This window comes from Pomacea canaliculata, linkage group LG13, assembly GCF_003073045.1.
Source record: "Pomacea canaliculata isolate SZHN2017 linkage group LG13, ASM307304v1, whole genome shotgun sequence".
Classification (NCBI taxonomy): Eukaryota; Metazoa; Mollusca; class Gastropoda; order Architaenioglossa; family Ampullariidae; genus Pomacea; species Pomacea canaliculata.
In genome coordinates this window covers 22,000,352-22,020,796 of record NC_037602.1, presented here as the reverse complement: position 1 = coordinate 22,020,796, position 20,445 = coordinate 22,000,352, and the positions used below count along the sequence as shown (strand labels likewise).

Here is a 20,445-nt window from a genome sequence, read left to right as displayed (position 1 = left end):
ACCTAGTTTAAGACAATCCCCAGGGAACAGCCAGCATACACCCAAGTCGAGCGGTGTGGCGAGATTGGCAGACCAACGTATTCCCAGTATCTGCAGCTCAATCCTAGCGAACCAAAATTTAGTCGATGACATAAATCTACATGACAGTTAAGACCTAAAAATAAGACTATTTGTTAAACATTTGAAGAAATACCAATGAAATAACTTGATTGCTTCGGCAGTTAATAAGTTTTTTTTTTTATTATTAATTTATGTTTAACAGATCTTCTCCAAATTTGAAAATATTTTATATGATTGCTGTGCATTGGTTGACTGCCGAGAACGCTTACTCCAGTCACTTGGTTACAATCTATTGTTGCATGTGTATCGGATTCGAATATTTATTATCTCATCTACGCATTTCTCCATCAGTTTTCAAGATTGAAGAATTAACTTTCTTAGGTTTATCAAGCGGTGTCCTAAATTTTGTTAGAGATGAGACTGCAAGCGGTTTTTATACCTTCGGGTAAAATCATTAGCTGCTGTATAGACCATCCAGAGAAAGCATTAGGCACTTTTTTAATATTGCAATAATACCTTGATTCCGTTCTATTAGTCCCACTTTTGTTTAGGTTTATAAAACTGTGCCACAAACGTTTGATACCAACGAATTAAAAGCTCTCTGGTAGTTAAATCTGTGATTTCATTTCTCTGTGGAATCTTTGAGTCAAATGAAGGCTGCACTCGTCACTATTTGTCTGTTAACATCTCCCTGCCAATTAATTTCCCTGCCATGTGTCAGTTATTAACAGTACATGTTTACCTGTCGCTCGTCATATTCCACGCCAAGCTAAAGGCTGATTACCTGAGTTTTTTCTTATTGAGAAGCCGTTATCCGAATGGTTACAGCACTGGTGTTCTAACCCGTCTTCCGCCGGTTCGTTACCCGTGTGACTTATCGCACTTTCTCCCCTCGATTTAGCTGTTGGGTACTGACGCTACAGAAGGTTGGAGAAAGTTAAAGCGGGAAGAGGACACGGGCATCAACCTCACCAAAATAAAATAACAAGGAAAAAAGCTAGTCCCCAGAAAAGTGTGGTCTCTAACACCTCCACAATGAAAAGGTTAGAGAACGATCTTGAGTTTCTTATCTCCCTCAAAAAGAAAGTTTCATTTTGTTTGCTGACTTAACCTGTTTAGCGTTTTCCTCGGATTTGTCACCCGCAAAGTGATGTGAGGGGAGCGAGCTATTTTGTGTGGTACTGCTTCTTATGTGTCAGTCTCTTTAAGTTGTCTACATTCTAAATAGCTTTGTCAGCAGTTTCTTTTACAGTTCTATCCTCAAACTTGTCTAAAATGTCACATATCCACAAATGTAATCTGCTGAGAGGTTAGCTTGGTGAGAGCTGTTTCGTGACTCTCAGCAGTCAGAACGTTGTCAGAAAAAAAAAAAAAATCTGTCACTAGTTTCGGGTACAAGGAATTCAACTACACATCTGTGGCACTTTACGTTCTTAGGCAATATTAGATACCAACTCTCGGTAAGTCCTTTTAGCAGGGGCAGGGAGGGAAAGAATGCAGACATACCTGACTGTCTACTCCTACCCTATCCCCTCACAGAGGCCAAGTAAGATTGTCCATCGTGTGCAGTTGTGTAGCGAGGGGCCGGGTGTCGCTACCGTTAGCTTGCGCGGCGCCGCGCGTTGTCAGTGGTGTCAGCATGTCTACGCAGCGTTAGACGAGAGACTACAGGCGGTCTGCGTATATACCCCGTCGGGCCCAGAAGCGGTGTAGGGACGCAAGCCACACTCTCTTTCGTCTGCTTCGTGAGCAGCAGACGACAAACTCCTACCGCCCCAGTGAGCCGCGGAGCCAGCGAGCTGCCCCGGCCGAAGAGTGTGGAAGGAGATTGAGAAGCGGACTTGTGCGGCGGCTGAGACTCGGTGGCGACTCGAGTCGCCTCCTACATCTGCTTTTGCTGTGGTACCAGACCCTCCAGTCAGCGGATGAGGCTGCAGCATGCACCACAGCCACGCAGTCCTGCACATCTGGACGTAGACTCAAACATTTTAACGTGAAGCTCGCCCGCCGTGGATGATGGTGGGACACAACGTTAGCTGAGCGGAACTCAGGCGTTTGAACTCGAACTTATTCATGGTTGTGTCAACCGCTCGTGCCCTCCAAAGTATTAGTTTTCCAGCGGTTCCCGTGAGCTACGTTCATTCGTGCAACCAGGACGGGGACGTAGATGAGAAGAGACACGACAACCTGTTGCAGGAGCAGCCCTCTGCCGTGAGAACCTGATCTACAAAGGGGAGAAAAGCGTTGTACCAGGTAGGACTTGCGACATATCGCGAACATGAAGATACAAGGTAGCGCAGTCTGGAAGATGGCAAATGTTGCTGTGCTAACGATTCTGGTGGTGTTGGTGATGCTGCTGACCACGGTGGAAGCGGAGAGTCCACGTCGCGAATTGCGCTCGCGTCAGCAGAACGACGAGGCCCGAACTGAGCAGCCGCGAGGGTAAGTAGAGTTCTCTTGGACTTTCTACTGAACATCATGCCAATATGCAGCACCTAAAGACAGCTGGTGCTGTGACTCCCTCTTTAGAGAAACACGAAGGGTCTGTGTATGAAGGCAGAGCATCATCATATTACAGCGCGAGCGGCTAACCCCTTTGCTGCCGTGATCGAGTGTTCATGAAGTAACCCCGACAAGTTACAGAAACTAAGTATATATATATTAGCCATGACAAGCCACACATGTTAACCCTTATAAGGTGTATGGATTGTCCCTGGCAAGTTACAGTAATTACCTCTGACATGTTGCACAAAATAACCCTGACAATATGGAAGAAGTAGCCCTGAAATGTTATTTAAACAATTCCTGACAGATGACATAAATTATTTTGACACGTTTTATGAATTACTTCTGCCAAGTTACATTAACTGCCTTGACTTTACATGAATTACCTTGACAAGTTACTCAGATCTGCTCTGACAAGCTACAAGAATTAACTATGGCAAGTTAAAGAGCAAGGATTCGACCTCGAGACATTCTAAGTGATCAGCAAGCTGAGCATGGCATTCTTACTTTGCGGGTGACGGCTTTGGTATTTTCAAGATAACAGGTCTGTTTTGTGGGGCAGGGTTAAAGGACTATTTACACTGGTCAGCGTTTTAACGAGTATATATGTATACAAGATGATAATATATTATCACATAATTATTTTGTACTATTATGCATCCGTTCAAATGTCTGACAGACTACTGTAGGCATGGAAACTGCATGAGAACATACATGTATACACACGGAGGCTGTATGCTGCTGCCGCCAGTCCAAGGATATATGGCAAAACATTATTGAGCATAATACTCTGTATTCCAGAATGATTTAGGCCGTTCTTAATTAGGCAAAGGGCCGAAGCATAAAACCTCAGAAGTGCCCTAAAATCCCATTGTATTGGCAGATGTATTGGCATTGAATCAGTGAACATGTTTGGACTTAGCATGTTGACCAAGGTCCCAAACGTTCCCCACAAGACTGCAGAGTTCATGTGACCTTCACACAACTTTGATAAACTTGCTCCCAAGTTTGAGGACATTTGCCTGGCCAAGAAGGCTTTTAGTCCGTAGGTACTGGCTTAGGCTAGTCGTATGCTTAGTGATAGACATGTGGTAGATTTATTATTAATGAAACTGTACCTGGCGTAACGTTTGGTGCTTTAGTCGCCTCATGTCAGTTGATAGTGCCCGTAAGTCAGCATTAGTTGCTTACTGTGTCTAGGACCCGGAATGTGGAAGCCAAGCACGGCTTGAACATCAAATCTTCAGTTCCAGGAGAAGTTAGTTGAACGGTGTCCCAAACAAAAGGCACGCACACTATTGCTTGGACACCCAAGTGACGCAGTCTACTTCTCCCAGCTGAACAGACTGTAGATACCCGATTCCTTACCTAAGGTATTAGAAAATGTAAACCAGCAAAGGAGGGGAAGTGGGCATCGCCCTCACAAACAAGTGACTGCTCTGACTCCACTGACAGAGACTGTAATGTTACGGGACTACCTTTATTTTAACTTCGAGTTTCACAGTCAAACGCTCTAACCACCTCCCCATTAGGTAAAATGTTCAGGAAATCATAGCATACCTTTCCTTGAGCTTGAGCAGTATCCCTTGCTGCCGTTTTCATATTGTACAGAAAACATTTCTCGTTATTGCTAGCTTCAGAAGGCTTTAAATTTAGCCATAGGAAGCATTTTTCAGGGAGCTACAAGCTATGACTCGTTTGCAAAGTCATGCTGTACTGTGAACACTTCAAATTGTACCTGAAATCTTCGTATTCTTCATAATGCACCTTCACAATGCACAGTCGAAATAGTCTGATGATGTAGCTTAATAATGACGATGATACAACTTGCTTCCTAATAACTCCAGATGTTTCTTGAATACGAGGAAGAAAGCACTGCAGTTAAGTTGATTTCATCACAAACTGCACAGCACCACCTCCTTTTCTCAAGACTATTTCAGGGCGTAGGCTTAGGTCATAACAAGCATCCTTCCCTGAAGCGATGCTCAGCTTTTCCAGAGTCGTTTGAAAATGTTTGTTTAGTATTGTGCGTCTTCCAACAGACTGTGTGAGCGCTGAAAGATGTAGACCAAGAACTATGTGTATGTTTGTGCGTATATGTTTGTGCATGTGTGCGTAAGTATATTGAACTGCTATGATTGATTAATTAATTTGTTTAGTTCCTGGCATAGTAAGGCTATGGTAAGTCAAGAATCGAGAACTATCAAGAACTGTATGTGTTGGGGTTAGGTGAGCGGGTACCTCACTCTATGGTGATTAGTATAATGCTTTAGTTCCCGATGTGATAACTCTGTGGTAACAGAATTTTCAGACTAGGAAGGGATGTGTTACACTGTGTATCAGGTTACATGAGCAGCACTTCAGTGATGCTTTCGATGTCCTCATGATAAGGTTGTAAAAAATGTGAACCCGATGCTGCAAAGACACCGTTCTTGACATATCTGCAGCAGCTGGTTTCTGTATACAGGTCCTGAAAGTAAGGCAGTTAAGTGCTAATAATAATGCACTGTGCTGTGCCATCTGGTGCTCATTAATGTGGGCAAGTTTTCTATTATTAAGGGAAAGAGATCAACATGAATACAAAATTTAGCTTTTTATGTTTTGATCTTTTTTTTTTTAAAGTCAACTGAGCAGACGAAGAAACTGTCGTGCAAGAACGTACGACACGAAAAGTAAAGGACTTTGAAATCCGCATCTCTGATCAATGCCGAGGAACATTGTCAGAGGTGAACTTACAGAAACGGAAACAACTCGCAAGCATTCTGTTTGTTGCAACAATTTTTAGCGTACAACGTAAACACGTGTTTTCATTTCTGCTTTCTTTGGGTAAAGGCCCATTTTTATTTTTAGGCATTCTATCTGTTCTTGCTTTTTTTAATTTACTGATTTGTTTCGTTTTCCCGCCAAGATCCACGTACTTCCCCGAAAGCTTGACGCTTGCTCAACGTCTTCAGATACCGTTCCTTTCTATTTTTAGTACCTTCTTAGCTACTACGCGTTAATTGTTTACGATTTAAATAGGCGGCTCGAGCTCAAACAAGAACGGGTAGCGCTGGCTTGAGAAATGCAGAGTTCATCTGCAGCGACCACGCATGCTCTTGTGACGTCAGTAACAGCATCTTCCCACTACAGTGGTTAGAACTGATATTAGATCTGTCAGCGAAAACCCTGTAGGACCTACCTACACTGACATGCAACAAATTACTTCGAGTAGTTACAGAAAATAATAGGCAAAGTTTTTGATCAGGCTTCATCTTCTCTCAGTGAAGGGTTTAGTTTATTTTTTTAACAGATAGGGCAACATTATGTAGACCTTGCAGCTTCTTTGTGCAAATATCAGCATTTATAGCCACCAGTTGGCATTTCGAAGTCATTTAAGTAAAGTACTGTAGGATACACCTCACCAAAAGTGTTGAGAAACCCAATTAACTTTAGGTTTTATTAGACTTTGGTAATGCCTGTCCACAGCTTAACAGTCTCAGTGAGCAAGCATGAGCGAGCTCATAAGATTCCAAACACAAACACCGTTAGAGAAGAGACTGACGCAGGGGCGGACATGCAGGCACAGGGACAGAGACCAATATTCAGCTAGACAAAAGTCATAAAGAGCGTTCACTATGGTTTATGTATTGCTGACAGTCTGCGCCCTCTGACCATTTTAATAAGTCGTTGCTATCGTTTAGTCTTGAAACTCTAGTAGTAACCAAACCTGCCTTTGTTTCTATGACGTCATGGAAGCCAAGTTTTTCTCTCCTCTCGATAAACGAACTCTGAAAATAACGAATTCTAGTGACGTCAAGTAGTGACAGGATATCTACCTGACTGAAGTCAGTTTTGTCGTGGCATCTTAATTAGCCACATCCTTGTCCCTTTCGTGCCGGTGAAAGGTCGGCAGGTCTGCTTGGAGCTTAGCACGTCGTTCTTACAGAGGACGCTAGCATCGCACCTCAATCCACGTGGCGACTTCTGATCCTGGAACATCAGGTAACTGACACTACTTTCAATTTTAGTCTTTCTTAGCTATGTCCATTCCGTTTCTATTTCGACCACCATGCCAACCCCCACGGCTAATACTTCTTTGAGCTTTCAGTAAGGACAAACTCTAAGGGGTTTTCACAGAAACAAACCACAAATTGTTGCAAGTTAGCATGCTTATTTAGGAAGGTATTATACATTTTAAAGGATATGATAACTTAGTGTTTTGGACTAAAGACTATCTTTTTAACTTCTTATTTGTTGTTATTGCCAATGCTCTTACTGGTGTTGCTGCCTTTGCTGTTGTCTTTCTGTTGTTGTATGACTGGAGAAAGCTTCGTATGAAGCAGTCCTGTGTGTGGGGCAAGGAGTGGAAGTATGTTTGTCTGCCTGGAACTCACACTGCCGACGTTTTGGCTACTCTACACTCTCCCATCTGTATACCATTTTCATCAGCCGCACTGGCAAACTGTTTATTCACAACGCCGGCGTGCTGGCGCAGTGTGTGAGGCGCACGTACACCTTTCATACGGTGGCGCCTTCACCTCCACCGCTGCGGCGGCTACAGCTGTACATCAGTTCCACACAACATTACGTGTCTCCCACAACACTGTTGCTGGCAACTCCAAGCCACTTGTAAAAACGTTCCATGCATTACTTGGCATGCCTGCGTGAAAACCAAGACTTTTGCTTGACAGTGCAGCCCCGCCGTCTTGTGCCGCTACAGAAACATTTCAGACGACATGGAATGCGCATACATTTCAAACGATAGACAACTTTTCTGTGTCACTCCGAAGATCGCTTCCCTCACTCAGAATGTTCCAGGACGAGGAAGAAGTTTAGTCAAATATGGCTGAAGTAGATTGTGTGACCTCTATACAACATTTTGAATAGGTATAAAATTTTCAGTAATCAACAAAACATTAAGAGATAGTAGCACTTTTTATCAGCACTTCTAGAAGTTAATTTCAATAGATGAACATACTTTGACGAGCTTAGCACTAGACTTACGTAGAATCTTTAATGGCGCTCAGGCAGGAGTCACGCCGCTGTCATGACCTGTGTATGATCGCAGTTTATAAACATTATTGAAAGCTTTGGACAAGCTTTCACAAACACCTTGGGGATTAGGCTATAACTAAATCACGCACTTCCGTTAGCAGGTTTCTAAAATATATATATATCTGGTGAGCACCTCACATTGGACATTCTTCATGACAATAACATTATTTAACATGCACAATATTATAAGTTAATTTCCCAGTTATGGTTGGGATCTTTTAGTCTTACACCATGAATTTTTGGAATGAACAGCACTCTCCCCCACACTCCAACTGACGTATAAATGTGCTTGTTAAAAATGTTTAGAATCATGCACAGAGCCTGTCAGTAAATAGATGTTTGCAAGTGTGTTTTCTTCGATAGTCAGAGATGGTACGAACAAGCTTCAAGTGTTCGAGTTAGCTGGTTATAAAGGAAAGAGCGTCGACCTCGCGATTATTTCACACCAGGTTAATATGAAATTGATCATAGATTTCAACTGTGGAGACGAGAGAACTGAAGTGATTTCATACTGTGAGGATTATGGGATTGTTGAGGGGATTTCGACTGTGGGGATCAATAAACTGATGAGGGGATTTCGATTGTGGGGACGAGGACATTGATGAGAGGAACAGGGGAAAACGAATGTGGCATAATTTCGAATGCTCAAAAGAAGCCATGAAGTCTTGTAAACATGTACCATATGAGAAAAATTGCATACGCTGGAGACTAACTATGAATTCAAACCTTAGGCACAGCACAGCTCTGTTCCAGTCACATCTCTAGTATACTACTTGTATACTTTGGTAGAGCCTTGCGTTATGAAAGCAGAGGAAATCGCAATTTTTAGGGGGCTGCAAACCTGCCAGCGAGGGTTATTGCTTTAACGTCTGTTTAATGTATCGTATTTTTTCTTTGAGTGCATCATAAATTTAAAATGTTATATGTAAGTTTACGAAATCTACAGTTGCAAAGCATGTAAAACAAACAATAAAAGCTAGAATACAGGACGATACAACTCCATCTTTAAATTTATTTACTAACTACAGCAATGGTAAATAAAATTAGCATCTGTGTTTATAGCTGAATTTTGAGAAAAAAAATTTCGGAAGAAAATAAGAGAGGCTGTACATTTTGCTACCTCCGTCCCACATATTTTAGGGCTGCCACTATTGCAGGATTAACTACTCCCATTTTAATACCATTTAAAATTCATCGCTTCCTACAGGTCCAAAGAATGCAAAACTGTCTTTCAAATGGCAGGCTTTTAAACTGAGTATAAAATACTGCTTCACAAAACTAGAATCAATACCCCTTCTGTTCTCACAATACATATTTTCACTATCCATCACAAACAAAGAGGTTATGTGATGTCACGAATGTCCATGGATAGGCTTAATTATTATATGGTAGCAGCCTTTATTGTAACTACAACAACGTAACTGTATGCTTGTATATTATTAATACCAAAGATTTCTTCTTGTCTTTTTCTGTGTATGATGTTGTTTGAGAAAACACACACACAGAGGACGGGGTGGGATGGGATGTTGGTAATAATATTCTGTACATAGGTTTCGACTTACATAAGGTATGAACATCAAAATATTTGACATTTTGTTAAAAGGATTTCTCCGGCTGCACAAAAAGTTACAGCTGTCAAAATACTCTAGTTTTTGGCAGTTTGTTATTCATGACAAAAACAGCTACACTCATCAAGATTTTTAGAGGTTTGTGGCAATTCTGTTCTCTGATTTCAAAGACAACTACAAACATCAGAATATGAAACAGCATACTTTTTTGTCTTTCTGACATTCTGTAGCAGGTTGTTTTGGCCACAAAGTATCGCCGTCGGCTGGAGAAAGAGGAAACGCCAACGCAATCTGTACAATGGTGGCGTCAGAACATGAATGGCGTGCACGGCTCCTACGCTAGTCCCTTGCTTCATGGCGGCCTGGTAAAGCATGCGAAACAAACAGTGGCACAAAGTGGGTGACCGAGTATTCCACTCACTTTTCATGCTGACTGAGCTCTGTCTGGCGTGTGTCCTGCTGGGGAAAGCAGTGCTATATTTGTGGCATTTCACGATGTCTGGCAGTGCATCTGCACCACTTCTGTGTGAGCTGGTGCCCAGCATGCATGCCACCTTGAACAGGTCTTGATATTCCAGGGTTGATGAATGACCAGTGAGCATTGTCAGAGCGCTATGGACTTGTCATCATGGGAACCCAACAGAGTCAGAAGTTTGCTGAGACGACGATTATCGACAGCTGCGTCGTCCTTTTGTGTTTTATTTGTTGTTCTACATTTTTATTTTCACTTTGGTGATCAACTCAGCTGTGCCCATAAAGTGACCTGTGGCGGGGTAGCATGCATTTTCAAGCGGAAACAATTTGCAAGAATATATTCTTCTCAAGGACTCACAAAAGAATCGCAGATTCCTTAGAGTTACAATGATGCGTACAAACTGTTTACATACAGAAAAAATAAAAAAGGTCATAATTTCACTGCCTTAAACTAACTGACACAAAATGAACATCTTATTTCTAATATTGCTTTTCCATGCTAAGATTTACAATCATTAGCGGGACTCGATCCCATACTGAATCGTAAACGGGATGAACGAGAAAGAGCTTTGAAAGAGTCGCTGCAGCTAGGACGAGTGTAAATATGGAATAAATCTGTTTCTAAATTGTTTTAAAGAGTAGCTCATGGGATCAGGGCACACAGTCGTGTCTTCTTTAAGCAAACGTCGAGCCTGACATGACTGCAACATCAGTGGCGAAAGGAGTTGCAGGTAAGAGCTGTGGTGTAACACGGTGACAGACAAATGTATCTTGACACCCATCTCTCGCACTGATGTGTCCACCATATACCCGCAACCCCAAAGGTCGGCCTTTCCACTGTTGGCTGAAAAGTGGCTGGGATGTGGGTTAGATGTCGGGTCACATATTTGCCCCTATTGTTGCACTTTGACCAGAGTGAACACACCAGCTCCCGGGTGACGTCGTAATGCAGCTAGGACCGTGGCTGCAAGCCTGATGTCAACCGCAGACCATTTTATCACCAAAAGGCTGAACTTATTTCGAAATGTATCAAGGCCCCAATGACTGTTTGATCCCTATGCCAGCTGCTCACTCAGCATTTTCTCACACGAGCCTTGTAAATCGCTATTGAAATCCACATTCCTTGCAGATAGTTGAAATGTTTCTGGGTTTCGACAATTTGAGAAACCATCTGTGAGGATTTTTTTTTCCAAAGCCACATTTATGAAAAAGTGTCAGGCCTAAGCTAAAGAAGTTAGGAAAAGCTAGCCCATAAAATCCTGGACGAGCTGATACATTTCCCTCCCTCACGCACGAGAGAAACATTTGTACAGTTTGCCGTCTTGTGAAACTTTCTTTCCACCACTCTTCTACAACATTCCTTTTCTTGTTGTGCCTGCAGCCTTTATTTCATTTCTCTTGCCATAGCGGTTGACGCCGATGGTATCTGGGGTTCCATCAGTTAAGACTACACTTACCTTTTGTGTCGGCACTGACTTGAGAGGTTTGCACAGCGGGAATGCTGATACGAGGAGAAAGCAGTTGCCCTCACGACCACGCCGACTTGCTAATGTTTGTCAAGGCCTTGTTGCTGTTATGCCAAAATAATGGGCATCATGAGCTTCATTAGCTGTTACTCACCTGACTAAATTTAAATTACTGTTCTCAGAACTGGTTTGTGAAAGAAACATTGATTTGTCAAATTCACTAACATAGTTGTCAACGCTGCTGACTTGCCAAAGCCACACATGTTCATTGGTTGTCGACATCTAATGGTACACATTTTTATGTGCATTTATAGCTAAATATTTTCCAAATTGAATTGTCCTGCTTGGTTTCTAAGGTAAGGGCTTAAAGACAGTTGAGATGTCAACAAGTTCAAAGTGATAAAAGGATAGGAATACCTGTCACAGGGATAAGCAATAAGAAGTTTATCACACGCGCCCAGGGGAGGGGGGTAATTAACAGTTGATCTTGTAACAGACATTTCGTTTATCAATAATTCTTCTGACTGTAGTCAACGCATGCACGAAGGGCGCTCCATTTTACACTGTTATGCTAGAGAAGGGACACTACCAAGGCAATATGAGCATGTCGACAACACCCACACTCGCCTTCAACACAAAAATGTATCACTATACCTCCCTTGCTCCCCCTTCTCTCTCCCTCTCTCTCACCAAACTTAGGCCAGAACAACTTCACATTTTTGTGGCTGTTTTTGTGGAGAACTTGAGTGGTTCGGGATGAAGCTGTGGTAGTGATGAGCTAAAAGAGAAGTATGTAATCAGAGAGAATTTTCAATCTTCTAATTTTCCTTTTTAAGGGGGTGGTCTTTATCGGGATACACAACAAGTGAGAACGCAGTTTGTATAAACAAAAACAACATACAACGCTTTCAATCTCGGGATTTCCTTCCGGTGTCTAGAATCAAGAACGGAGAAAGGGTTGGTGGCGCTTTGGCAAGCGATTCGCCAAGGGCACTAAGGGCACACGTTTTGCGGTTCACCGAACACAGTCGTCTTTGTATTTTCCTGAGCTTGAATCTTAACATTTTATACGATCAGATAAACCTTAAGGCAGGGTATACTTTTTATCTTTCCTTTTTTGGATTACGCAAGCCTATCTGTATTTTTAAACAGTGTTCAATTACACTAAAAAAGTAACTTTAACTGCATAAAGGAGAAAAAGCGACCATTGCAGGAAATTTAGTGCTGGTAAAAAGAGGGTTAGAAGAAGTACGGTTTGCCCTTTGCGTGGGCGTGCACTAGTTTGCTGATCTCTGTGCGTGATAATTAAAGTGCACCCAGGATGCGCAAATACATGGAGCCTGGAGAAAGTCGGTACCAAGCTGGACTCTGGCGCACTTTTCTGAGCAGAGTAGCTGTCCTTCCGTCGTCTGGCAACGTTTCCTGGTGTAAACGCAGAGAAAGTGCAGATAAACTTTGTTTTAGGGGGATGTACAGCCATTTGAATTACCACAGAAACGTAAAAGCAAATTGAAGTCCGCAGAGGCTCTTGAGAAAACACAACCCTAAGAGTTTACATATTTTCGTTTTTATTTGCCGTGTATGATTTTTACCAAGTAAAGTTGAAAGTCGGAACTTTGTGGCTACATAATGGAGTAGTGGTGGGGCGGGGAGATGGCTTTTTATATGTCACCATAGTACCCCTCATTTGATACCGTGCTTACACGTTGCTTGATCGCCATTTTATCTTGCTGTCGCAGCCTTTATTCAGTCTGGATTGAACTCTGTAACTGTATGCCAGCCGCAGACTTTATTATCATTATCAACTGTCATTTTTGGAGTTATTTTGTGAGGTCGACGTCCTCCTCAGAACCTACTGTAAAATCTTTCACGTGCAGTTCCTGAAAGTTCTAGCAAATCCAGTGTAGACTGTCAACTGTGTGACGTCTTGCAGTCTACTGCGACAAGAAGTAACAGGCGGCGTGTGTCTGGGCTTTTAGCGACATGCGACACACTGTGACAGTGCTGCACTTGGGACCCTCACCGTAGTCTGAGTGCACTGGCACCTGTCTGACCTTTACCACAATTGTTGAATACAGTTGAAGGTGTCTGGCCTTTGTCACAATGACTGAATACAGTTGCAGTTCTCTTATCCTTGTCACATTGTGAAAGGGTTTGAAGATGAAATCAAGTGTTCCTCTTGAGTGTCTTAGTTTTAGCGTTATATTTGTCACAGTAAACGTATCCGTATATTATAGTATGATCTACTGTAATATAGTTTGAGGTTTTTATAAACAACACCACTGCTTGTTAAAGTACTCAAATCCTTCTCTGATTTCTTTGGGCAGAGTGAAAAAAAAGAAAACCAGGGTTGACGACTTTATTTTATACCACTCCGTGTTTAAGTACAACGCATTGTGTTAACGGCCTATATAGACACGTGTTTTCGCAGTTCCTAGACAGGTTACCGACACCTCCTTACATTAAGTACTTGGCTCAATGACGACCAGACGCAGGTGCCAGAAAACTTTTTTTTTAAATGTGGCTTTGGCCACGAGATGCTGAGTGTTTGTAGCGGCCAGTACAGCAAATCTTATAGGCGGCATCTGTCTCAAGACTTGCAGATGTGGAGGGTGTGAACGACTGTACAGTGTTTACTCACGTATCACGTGCTGAGAGATCGGACGGGCTTGCACGTCTGAAGCTAACGTATCGCGTGGGTCTCCCTCCCCCTCCCCCTCCCCCTGCAGTAAAATATTGCGTGGTGAATGAATATTTATGAACGTCTTTGCAGAAAAAAAGTGTTTGTGCATTTATTTCTAGACTGATTCCTTATTCTTTATGCCTTTGCGTACAGACCAAATGTTTGTGGGATCGGACCAAGATCTCGAAGAAAGTGCTGCACAGGGTGGAGTCAGCCCTCCGGCAGCCAGTTGTGCATTATCCGTAAGTACTTGGGTGCCAATGCTCTTTTGTCTTAACACCATAGTTCACCTTGTATCCTCTTGTAGTTCAATATTTCTCTAAAACCTCTGTCAGTCTCAGTAGCGCCTACACATTTATACATTCTCAGTGAGACACCCAGTCCTGATCAAACAGGATACCCAGTCACAGACAGAAGTTTAATTCATGACTTCTTTAATAAATCACCACTGTCAAGAGAGTACAGTCCAAAGGAATGTTGCTGTTAATTGTCCACGGCTAAAGCTGCTTGTGTGAAGCGTTGCCGCCAAGACGCTGAACCAATAGTGGAAACATGGTCCAGCGCAAGCTGTACTGTGAGATCGGCTCACCCCTCAGAAACATCGTCTGTCACTAAACAGGGGTAGAGAGGCGGACAGCCTCTATAGTACGCGGTGAAGCAACTGTGTCCCAACCTGTAAGCGCATATTCTGTTTCGATGCCTGTATGACGCAGCATATACTTTCCTAGCTGACCTAGCTGCGCAATGGGTACCTGACTCCTTAGACCAGGACACTCGCCTATTGGAAGTCTGGAAGGCCTGTCCGGAAATTAGGTACACGTCAGGGGCTATACAATAGACAAGTCGATCTTATATACATTGCTTTTAACTTAAGTTCAGAGGCAACATCTAAAGACAAATTATATTAAGGACAAACAATTAAAAGTGATTATAATACTGACCCTTACATTTTAGTATTCCAATAATTCATGTCATTTTTCGACCTGAAAATATTTTGGTTGTTTTTGAAAAGCTGTTTTGTTAATCTAGAGGTCGTTAGAGCATTTGTAGGCAAAGTTTATTAGAATAGCAATGAAGTATGCAGTTATTCACAAATCTGATTTTTTGTTTTTAATAATAATTTTGTCATGATGTAGCTAATTGGAGGCAGTGCTGCAGATGACAGTAATTTTTGTTCTCACTTTAAGCTTTGAGTGTTTCATTCTGGAAGACAGCTGTTCATATAAGTAAGCTGTTCTGAAGAAGAATAAGTGAGAAATATTTCACTACATTTTATTGTACTATCTATTTAAAACAAATTGAAGCTTAGTATTCATATGCCAAAAGTAAGGCAATGGATTAGGCATCATTGCCCTAGAGGGTTGGGAAATGTAAGATGTCAAAGGCAAGATTGTCGCTGCCCTCATATACATACACACAACCTGGCACCAAGACAAGTGAAGTCTAATATGTCCTAATGACCGCAACATCACAGTGCTATCTTTAGTTTATTCCTTGTTGCTCCTTTGAGGAGCAAAGGGCCGCAGCAACACCTTGCCAGCGGACACGGTTTTGGGCAGCCCTCTTCAGTTGGGCCCAGGTGGTTCCGATGCCCTTTTGCCTCGCTCTCTACTGTTCTTTTCCAATGTCTGGCGCTTCCTTTACCTTTCACTTATTTTTACGTGGGGCAAACAGTTCATTTTACTTTGCTTTTTTTGTTCCAAGGAAAGGCATTCTTGATTGTCATTACAAAAATATATTCACTATTTCAGCCGTATAAAAAGGACACATGCTGGCTGTTAACCTACTGTGCAACAATCTGTTTTCGTGTTGCAGCAATTTGTGTGGCTGGATGTGGCACTGGTGGACGGTGCATGCGGCCTAGCATGTGTCTGTGTTCTAACAAACAGATCTCGCCAACCTGCACCGACAGCCGTAAGTATTATGTTGTCTTTTTACATAGATTTGCCTGTCTTGTATCGCATTCCACTATGCCCTAGCTGCTTCTTGTATATAACCTTTCCTTTTCATCTTCGACTATAGTCTGTGTACCTATCTACCTGCTTAATCTGAAACTAAAGGTGTTGAAATGGAGGACTCTGTTATCGTTAAGAAATGTATGCAATTATCATAGTTGTTTCATGGGTTTTATTATTTATGATGAAGATATTGGCACTTTTTCTATAATGCTGATGCTGCTTTCTGTCTTTATTTCCTTGCTTGATTTTCTTTTTTCCTCGTCTGTTTATTTCTTTCTTTCTTTTTTTCTTTGTTGTTACAACTATATAGCATTGTCTCTTGAAATATTCTGTAGACGACTGTGGCTCTGGCTGTCAGAATGGGGGCAGGTGTGTGAGTCAGGATACGTGCAGGTGTCCCTATGGCTTCACCGGCAAAAGCTGTGAACATGGTGAGTCTCCCAACACTAATCCCTTCTCTCTGTTGCCACCAGGTGGCATTCTAAACATGTATGCATAGCTCACTGGAAAAATATTTTTCCTCTTACTAGTTTGATTATGATCATGATACTACTACAAATTTACAAAAGACTCATTAAATATAGCCCTTGCCTTTCACGATGCAAGTCTACAAACATCATTTATGGAAAGAGGTGAAACAGAGGTTCCACAAATTCATGTCACAGAACAGAGATCATAGATTAAGTATATCCATGGACAATTGGGATTTCATAGTTTTACCTCAGGCTGTATACAGTGATGTTTGTATGCTTGTATCTTGAGAACAAATTGGCATTATTCACTCAGGTTGTGGAAAGTGGTCAATTTTACTGAACTCACAGCAGTAAGTTGAATTTTCTTTTTGCGCTAAAAGATCTTGAACTTATCCATGCTTAAATTTTAGCAGAGGATAAGCGCTTCTCAAAGTTGCTTGCTTTTGTGTACATTAATAAGCTATAATAAAAAATAAAAAAAGACCACGTGGGAACATACCGGCAATATATTTAGTGAGATGTAGAATCTTTGTAGTTCCCTTGCAATATCATTAATTCACTTGCAGCACTTGTATGTCACTTGTAATATTTATATTCCACTTGAAATGTTTTATTTCAATTGAAATATTTGTTATTTAACTTTGTTTAGTACAGTTGTTTATTCTTTTATATCTCATATTTTATAGCACTTGGCTGTTGCAGACTTCAGAACAGGCCCTTGCTTCACGCAGGTTTCCAACAACATGTGCCGTGGACAGCTGACTGGAGTTGTCTGCACCAAAACACTGTGCTGTTCTACAATTGGAGCTGCTTGGGGTCGTCCTTGTGAGCAGTGTCCAGCAGAGACACATCCTTGTCGTCGTGGGTACATCATCAACCCTCAGACCAACACCTGCCAAGGTAACTAAAAGTGATTTAGGTAACTCTTTTTAACTGAAACTTGCCATTGAACTTGTTCTTTTGCAACAGGCCACACAGCCAAAAACGAGATTGTTAAAATGTGCATTTTAAAGACTTGAGCATTAAGCCAAATTAAAGTTCATCAACTTATTTTGCTTAATAAGAATAAATTGTTAATATCATTAAGACAAAACTGACAATAGCTGAAACTCTTCTATGGAGATCAAATTGACACTATATGGAACTTTTTTTGTACAGACATCAAACTGAAAACAGATGGAACTCTTTTGTACAGATGTCAATGAATGCCAAGCCATTCCTGGCCTGTGTGTTGGTGGAGAGTGTGTCAACACCCTGGGCTCTTACAGGTGTGATTGTAAGGCTGGCCAAACACAAAACCCCATCACTAAGATCTGTGAAGGTAATTTTGTTTGAACCATGTGTTTTCACCTGCCATTCATAATAAGATGTTAGTGACCTGCATTCCCACATCAGTTATGTTTAGATGTCGTGTTTGCAACCTGTCATTTGCTGACCATACACAACTGTATTCCCCATACCATAACTCTAACATTGACAGCACTACCTATGAGCAGGGATGCTGTGTCACAGACAAGCTGACTAACATCAAACTGAATATAAATGATGATAACAGGGATAACACTTTTCTTTTTTTCACTCATGCCCATCCATCATATTATGTCTGCCACATATAGCAATCAGCGGGAAACCATAACACACATCATCTACTCATAATCTGGGTTACATTGTCTTGTATGACATTTATTTTGACCACTATATCACTTGTGTGTCATTCAGCTTATGCAGCTATTTGTCAGGCAACAGTGAGTGTAAAGTACTAGATAAGATAAGACTTCATTTATCCCGGAGGGCAATTAAATGCAGTTCTGTATGAAAGCGCAACAGCAAAACAACTGTACCACAGCAAATTCATATCTGCTTCGAATAGACTCTCATACAATCATGGTTCAGGCTTACATCTACATTCATTTGCACACAGTAGTGTTTAAAAGTTGCACCGCCGAAACGACAAAGAGGAGCCTCAGCCTGTTGGTCATGCAAGCAGGTACACAGAACCAATGGTCCAATAGAAGTTGATGAAAAGCTCTCGGCAGGACATGCCTGTTGTCATGTAGAGTTGCAGGCACTTTCAGAACTGTCTTCCTGTTAAACAGATTCTGAAGATCACTCTGGGCTGTCCCAATAACTTTGGAGCATGTGGATACAACACAATGCAAGCTTCTATTGTCCTTCACTGATAAACTGTCGTAAAACAGATAAACAAGAAGATATAGGACAGCACACTCCCTATATGGGCAGGGCCGTGCTTAGGGGCAGGTAGATGAAGCATCTGATAGTTTTGATAGTTGTAAGAGGCCCTGTGCTTTTAATAGTCATCAGGGGCCCTGCGCTTTTGATTAAAACTGTGGCGATTGTGGTGTTGAGTGCCGAGGGCCTTTCGAGGGCTAAGAAAATACCTATATATGGGATCCATAAAATAGCTGGAAAAAAATCTCTGAGAGACAGCCTGAATGTTGGTATCTAAGCAGTTTCTTGTTAAAGATTCTTCTTATTATTCCTATTCGCCCCCAGTGGAGCATAGGGTCGCAACCACACCCTGCCATCAGACCCAGTTCTGGGCGTCCCTTTCCATTTGGGACCATGTCATGCCAGCTGTCTCTGCCTCTCTGTGGACTGATCTCCACGTCTGTCTGGGTCTCCCGACCCTGCACCTACCCTGTGGGTTCCAGCCCAGATCTTGTCTTGTCTAATTGTTGGCTGGCTTTCGTAAGGTATGACCAATCCAGCCCCACTTCTGCTTCCTGATGTCTTGGCTGGCAGGTGTTTGGTTGGTTCTCTCCCACAGGTCTGTATTGGATATCTTGTTGGGCCATCTGATGTTGAGGATGTGGCGCAGACATCTGTTGACGAATGTCTGCATCTTGTTAGTGATGGCATTTGTCAAACGCCATGTCTCAGATCATTACAGAAGGACTGACTTTACATTTGTGTTAAAAATGCAGATCATGGACTTGTTAAAGATGATGCCCAGGTATTTCTCTCCTCCTCATGGATTACAGTTATGGGACTTGGTGAAAAATTGTTGGAAATTAAAGACAATTTCTTTGGTCTTACTCACATTAAGTTCTAAGAAATTGCCATTGCATCAGGCAATAAATTCATCTATAACCACACCATGGGTTATTGGCCTACTAAGAAGAAAGAGCAGTGCCATGTCATCAAAGAGTTTTACAAGATATTGAAATGCATGTTTACTGCGACACCTCTTGGTATACAGAATAAACAAAAGGTGGAGGGGGGGGAGTAAAACACAGCCTTGAGGTGAGCCAGTGCTTATTGTGATGGAGTAAAAACAAAATGCTATTGACAAGTACTCCCTGCATCCTGTTCACCAAATAGTGATCCATGTTTGTTCACTAGTTCGTTCCATACTGGATTATGCCAACACTATACTTTCTGGCTGTCCATCTATTTGACAAAATACAGAGGCTTCAGAATACTCCCACAGTGTGACTTCCTCTCAAGTCATGCCTCTCTGCACAATGCACTGGTTGCCTGTTGAAGATTGATTCAATAATAAGCTGGCTGTGATCTCTCAAGACTTCATCTGTCGCTCCCTGCCTGCATAATTAATGTGTTCACTGTATGCTCTCCATCTAGACACCTTAATTTCCTAGCGCACTACACTGTCCTGCTTCTGCCAAAATTCACACCTTATAGTTTCACACCAATCCTTCTTGTACACTTGATTCAAACTACATATCTGTAAACATTCTCCCGTCAAACCATTCAGTCTTTTCTATATGTTTCAAAAAGGTGTTAAATATTTTTGTATATTTTTCAGAAAAATCATCTTTCCCATTGCAACGTCAAAGTTGTCCATGATTAAAATGTGTAATGGGTTGGTGGTGGGGGGGGGGGGGATGTGAGAGAGAAAGGTAAATGTTAGAAGAGCTGTCTCACATCATCTTCCCCATTAAACTTTATTTTATTTATGCTTTGCCTAGCCTGGTAATGTGAAGAGCAGAGAGCACTTTTGTTATCTTCATAACTATATATAGGTGTTCTTTCTGTCTTCATTCTTAACCTTCTTGCATGATCAGTGTTGCATTTTCACTAGCACTTGACCTATGACATTCATGAGAGTTTCTATGTGTCTAGATTACAAATAGAATACAAAACATCTTCAATAATCCTTTTCAAGAAATTGTTAAGAGTGCCAACAGTTACATAAAACATCAACACAGGCTCTTAAAGAACATATAATATCTACATTTA

The 20,445-nt window shown here is 41.8% G+C and overlaps 1 protein-coding gene across 1 annotated transcript in view; it reads left to right on the top strand.

Moving 5' to 3' along the window:
• Positions 1–1,499: 1,499 nt before the first annotated feature.
• LOC112554080 (fibrillin-2-like) overlaps positions 1,500–20,445 on the top strand; it is a 61,592-nt gene continuing 42,646 nt past the window's right edge. The window contains 6 exon segments of the mRNA XM_025221673.1: positions 1,500–2,502; positions 13,947–14,035; positions 15,609–15,707; positions 16,087–16,182; positions 16,927–17,124; positions 17,420–17,545. Coding sequence (XP_025077458.1) covers positions 2,339–2,502; positions 13,947–14,035; positions 15,609–15,707; positions 16,087–16,182; positions 16,927–17,124; positions 17,420–17,545 — 772 coding nt within the window. The 5' untranslated portion in view covers positions 1,500–2,338.